Genomic DNA, 6,000 nt, shown 5'->3' with positions numbered 1-6,000 from the left:
AGTAAGAAGCATTAAATTAGCTGTCTTATCATTTAACTACTGCTGGAGACTTAAAAGAACCCAACATGCCTAATGCATTAAAAATCCCTCCTCAGCAAAAACCATTTTACAGTCTATGCATTAAGGTAATAACCTTTCTGCATTCAGCTCCCCCAGGCTGCTTATATGCCATGCTGGGATTTCTTGCTCTTTGTTTTCCCTTTTGCCTAGGGTAGTCCTCTGCTAAACAGAGAGCAGTGCTAAAGTTAAGAGGACAGTGTTGCTCTCTGCTTCATTACACAAGAATAAAGGGCCCCTGGGGTTTTCCCCTTAGAAGTAGGGGCCAAAATGCCCATTCATTCAACAGTATATCATCATCTTCCAAGTTAAAGGATGCTGGGTGTCATTTAACTAGGAAGACTAAGGGCATTTTGTGGCAGAACACAAGTACTGCAGGGGACAACTCCGGATAAAAGATGAATATTGCAGTCAAGCTACTTTTCAATCTTTTATTCTGCCTCAGAGCCCATTCATGTTGGGATTTAAATTCTTCAGAGCTAATGAGATATAATATCATCCATACAGGGAATGATTTGTTTCCAAAGATTTGGCTTATTCACAGAATTACATGAGAGATGAAAGAAGAGCCGTTGGGTTTGATTTACTAAAATAAATAGAAACCAATAGGCTTCCTGTTTTAGGGGGGGGGTTGGGGGTTGGTCAAATGTTAATTGAACAAGCTGAAGTTAGAAGCCAATTGGCTACCATGCACAGCTGCACCAAATCTTGCACTCTCCAGTTTAGTAAATCAATCCCATTGCATAGCAGGCAACAGAGCCTGGGTAGTGAGCAAACATGGCTCCCCCCAATGTACATAAATAATTCTGAATTATATCTAAAACACACTGTATATTTAGGATTTGTCCTCATGCACGCATGTCCGAATCTGTTAGCAATCTGTCAAATTCAACTTTTTTTGTTTCAAAATATGTTAAACAAATATTAAATAATGATATCCTACAAATCTATTGATTTAGGCTAACTTTATTAATTTTTGCTCTTCTCTGGGTTTGTATTTCAGCTTTGCTAAGCCTGAAAAATTGGGAAAGAGTATGTTTTTGTGTACAGCAAATAGGCAAAGTATTGGACTGTAAAAGGAGGGGCTTTAACTCATACAGACAGCCATGCACAGTCCCAGACTCACAGACAGCCATACACAGTGCCAACCAGTTTATGCTTTCATAATATCTTCTCTCTAAAAGGCTAAGGCTGCTGCATCCTGCTTGTATTCCTACACACGAAGCACTGAAATACACAGAGTCTGGTCCACAACAGTCACAGCTATCTGACATTTCTTAGATGCAAATACTAAAAAAAAAACATAGTGGAAAAATATTCCTTCCATACCATGGGATTTCTTCAGGTAAGTGATCTTTCTTGTCTTGACAATTAGAAATCTGCATTTATCATTTACACAATTGATTTACACAAGTATTTATAGGGCATATAACAAACTGGCAGCTTTCTTTATTTACACACCTTCTAGTAGTACAACTGTTTCATATCTATGCACCTTGCAGTGAGCAATTAATGTTTAGAGTTTTATTTGCATGGTATAAAAAAAACTCAGTGGTCTTAACTAGTGCATGTAGTCAGCACCGACCCCCCCCCGTACTACCTCTTCTCACAGATATACAGATTTCAAAAAGCATTATTTCATTGTAGAAGCCAACAAAATGTATTTGATCTGATTACTACTCCATACATCATCTTTTAGAAGACCCCATCCAGCAGGATCAATGTATATCCTTTTCCATGCAGAGATGATGAAGTGACCAGATGCAAAATGCTCCCCTGTGGCTTTTTCCTAAAACTAGCTTTACATGTTTTAATCTGGTCCAGCAATCTCCTAGATTTACAGTTATGCTGTGTGATGGCCATCTATTCAGTTTATATCCAGTCGGGTAGATCTTCGCATCTAATATGTTGGTATATCTAAACCACATTGAACAATTGGACTCTAGGGTGTTTGGACAGCTTTAGACTACTGTCATAGTTCAAATCTCTGTATTTCACTCATGCTTTAGTCAATAATTTATATATTGTGAATCATGATTGAAGTGGGCGGAGCTTAGCAACCAGCCTTACTGCGTACCAGTTAAAAGTCATCCAGGATTTAGAAAGATACAAGATTGTAACAGAAAAGTCTTTCTTTAAAAGTGATGAATTAGAAGATGTAATTATTTTATTTTTGTAAATGTATTTGGTTGTTAAAATATCATTGCAAAAAAAAGTGAGCTTGCCGTGGAAGAAAATAACTTGTTGATTTGGGTAAAAGTTTATTTTACTGCTTACTAACTAAGGTTGTGATTGCTTCACTGCAAGCAACCAAGTTTGTATTAGTTTTATGCATTATATATAAAAATAAAGCTGAGCTGCAGGGCCAATATCCAAAAAAGATATAAATCTATGTTGTGGGCACTAAATGCAGATATTACCTTTTAAAAGTAGTGGTGACATCATCACTGTACTGCACATAGCCTGTGCAGGCAGCAGAGCATTGGGTGCGACCCAATAGGTCTATGCACTACAAGGTGCCTACAGAGAACTACAACGGGGCATATACAAGACAAGTCACTGTGACCAGCCTTTACCACTTGCTCTCCAGAGGATTTACCCCCCTTCCTGACCAGGCCATTTTTTGTGATACGTCACTGCATTACTTAACTGACAATTGCGCGGTCATGCAACGCTGCACCACAAATGGAACTTTCTTTTGGTGGTATTTGATCGCCTCTGTGTTTTTTATTTTTTTCTCTATAAACAAAAGAAGACCAACAATTTTGAAAACAAAACCAATGTTTTTTACATTTTGCTATAAAATATATCCAGTAAAAAAAATTTAAAAAAACAAATTTAGTCATAAATTTAGGCCAAAATGTATTCTGCTACATATCTTTGCTGACAATAAATTCATATACGTGTATATTATTTGATTTACCTGAAGGTTATTGCGTCTACAATTGGCAGTGTATATATACTGGAATTTTATTTTTTATACTAGTAATGGCGGCGATCAGCGACTTATAGCAGGACTGCAGGACTGCGTCGGGCATTCTAACACTGTGGGGGAACTGACTAACTGCCACTGACATCCCCAGTGACACTAATACAGTGATCGGTGCTATTAAAAAGCACTGACACTGTAGTAATGACACTGGGCTGGAAGGGGTTAACATCTGGGGAGATCAAAAGGTTAACTGTGTGCTGTTTTACTATGTGGCCTGTGTGTGTTTTACTATGTAAGCTTGATGCTTTGTATTGCTCTGCTATGCAGACAGGGGAGGGATCTGCATTATTTATTTATTTATTATTTATTTATTTATTTCAGGTACTTATATAGCATTATTTACATACAGACCTCTCCCCTGCCAGTGTTCCTCGGTGATCACCAGGTGGAGGCGGTGATCGACAGTTGTAGCCGCCAATGGTGGCACAGGTAGGGCGGCGCACAAATGCGCACGCCCCCTACCCGGAAAAACAAAATCACGTATATTTAAGTTATTTTGCGCAGCCCTGCCGCCCTGTAGCAGTAGTTCTGCTACAGGGCAGTCGGGAAGCAGTTAAAACAAGAAACTCCTTCTAAGAGACAAAGCACACATTTTCTCTAAATCTGAATGAAGCTGCCCCTAAGTGCCTTGGTTCTGACGTGTTACATGACACAACAGGATGGGAAGCCTGGGAGGAAGAACATACCCTGGCTATCTGGGAGGGGGGAAGGATTGTACTGGGGACATAATGACCTGAAAGGGGGAAGAGAACAACAATTTGTGCTGTGAAGGGGATTTTGGATGAGAGAGGATATGTGCTAAGGGGAGGATTTTGGGAGAAGATGATTTGTTCCGGGAGGTGGGATTTAAAGGGGGGAGAGAATTTGTGCTGGAAGGGGGGATTTGGGGGGGGGCAAAGATTTGCACTGGGAGGAAAGGATTAGAGGGCAGAGGATTTGTGCACAGAGGAATGATTGGGGGCAAAGATTTGTGCTGGGAGGAGAGATTAGGAGGAAAGGGATTTGTGCTGGGGGGTTGTGCATTTTTGTTTAGGAAGAATTTGGCTTGCATAATAAATTTCTACTTGGGGGGGTGAGTGATTTCACGCTGCTTTATCACCCTCCTTGGAGTGCCCAAAGGTGCTCTTGGTCATTTACAATCCTAGCAATACCCTTAATTACTGCACTGATGTGGAAGAAATACACAAAGGACACCAAGATAAAACTAATAATGTGCGTGCATCTTGTTCTAAGTTAGTATGTGTTTGGTCCTAGTGTAGACCTACTATCTTTAGAGCCGCTGGTATTGGGTCCCCCTATTTTCCTGCACAGCCAGGCAACACACATTTTCCAGAGACAAGAAACAGTCCATGGGCTTGGGTTTTTATAGTTTTATTAGGGAATTTAATTTGGATAGGGTAATAGGGTTATGGGATGCCCAATTTGGTTGAAAAACAGTGGAATGAGGATAGTTTCATGAAAACATTTGACTGCGTTCCAGTCAGAACCATCACAGTCCTTAGTAGAGTAATCCCCTCCTAGGAGCTTGGTGTCCCCTGAGTGGATTTTTTAGCAATGTGACAACTTGTAGGAGCTCTTAGTCACCTTAGTGCACAGAATACTAGCCTACCTGGCTACGGTGTCTAAACCCAGGACATGGGATTGGTTAAGCAATAAACTGTCCCCTAAAGATTCGCCAGAACTTGCATCCAGCAGACTTCTCCATTCTAGGCCCTGGGAGGGGGGAGTTACAGGTACTCACACTGTCCTTGTCCTGCAGCTGTGGATAAAACTGCTTTCAGGGCTCTATAGCTGGGATGGCTCCTTTCCAAGCTTTGCAGGCTGTCCTTCCGCGATGAACTGCAGGGCAGTGGCGTTCCCTTTTTCATCTTCTCCTCACCTTCCAGCCTAGAAGTAGAACCCCCCTCCTCCGGGGCTCCATCCCAGGATACACAGCCTACATCTCTCAGCAATCCATCTTCCACCTCACTCCACTGCTTACATGGCTCTCTCCCTGCTCCCAGGCCTCCTACCTGGGATTGGTGAGACTTCCATGAATATGCAGATGTGGGTCTCCACCCCTCCACCCACTAGCTTCTGAAAGCTTCCATGGGCCTCAAAAAACAGGTGGAGGTGATAAGAGTCCCAACCTGCTGAGCCTGACTTCACACTGAACCCAAAGGAATTTAGGTTCACTCACTACCATGGGCCAAAAATGAATTTATCTCACACTAGCCCTACCTAGTGGGGCTACACTAGTTTTCAGTTTTAATGTTCCTAGCAAAAGTGTGCCTGTTCCAGAAAGTCGGGGGTGGTTTGAGCACGGTGGTTTGAGCACGGTGGTAGCAGGTGCAGGGGATTAGGTTCTGGGGAATTGAGTGCAGAGGAGAGGTTCATTGCCTGCAAGAACAGGGTAACAACAAGAGGGGAAGAGCAACAATCAAATGAAAGTGAGGGGGAAGTGTGGATTGGCATGCTGAGAGAGAGGGTACAGATGCACCAGTGAAAGGGGAGCGCAGCTGTGATAGTAAGAAGGGGGGGTGTAGTGTTAGGGGTTTGTGCAGGTATGGCGTGGGGGCATTTTGAAGCATGCTCTGGTGCAGATGTCAGAGGGGGTTAAGGCACATTGAGGAGAAGTTATTAGGACTGGAGCAGCCAAAATCTAGACCAGCTGTGCATGGCATTAAATAATCTTCTATCTTTAATTTTCAAAGCTTAATTGAACAAGTCAAAATTAGAAGCTCATTAGTAACTATGCACAGCTGCTCCAGATCTGTATGCGTCAGGTTTAGTAAATTCCCCCCCCCCCAAAGGATTCCAATGGAAAGAGAGGAACAGTTGCAATGTGAACTGAGAAGAGAGGGATACAGGTGTGATGAGTGCTTTGAGAAGGGGGTTTAAGTGCTGTGAGTGGTGATGTAGGCAGGTGTTGGGCTGCAGTAAAGCCTGCCAACTTGAAATTGGCACTGTCC

The 6,000-nt window shown here is 42.2% G+C and overlaps 1 protein-coding gene across 1 annotated transcript in view; it reads left to right on the top strand.

The window, feature by feature from the left end:
• The first annotated feature begins 1,192 nt into the window (after positions 1–1,192).
• Positions 1,193–6,000, top strand: part of CYB5R1 (cytochrome b5 reductase 1) — a 78,758-nt gene continuing 73,950 nt past the window's right edge. Inside the window, exon 1 of the mRNA XM_089653635.1 lies at positions 1,193–1,402. Coding sequence (XP_089509761.1) covers positions 1,388–1,402 — 15 coding nt within the window. The 5' untranslated portion in view covers positions 1,193–1,387. The remainder of the gene's footprint in view (positions 1,403–6,000) is intronic.

Source organism: Staurois parvus, unplaced genomic scaffold, assembly GCF_062004578.1.
Source record: "Staurois parvus isolate SC_StPar_1 unplaced genomic scaffold, SC_StPar_1.0 ptg000717l, whole genome shotgun sequence".
Taxonomy (NCBI): domain Eukaryota; kingdom Metazoa; phylum Chordata; class Amphibia; order Anura; family Ranidae; genus Staurois; species Staurois parvus.
The sequence above is the reverse complement of the archived record's forward strand: the minus strand, read 5'-3'. Positions and strand labels throughout refer to the sequence as shown.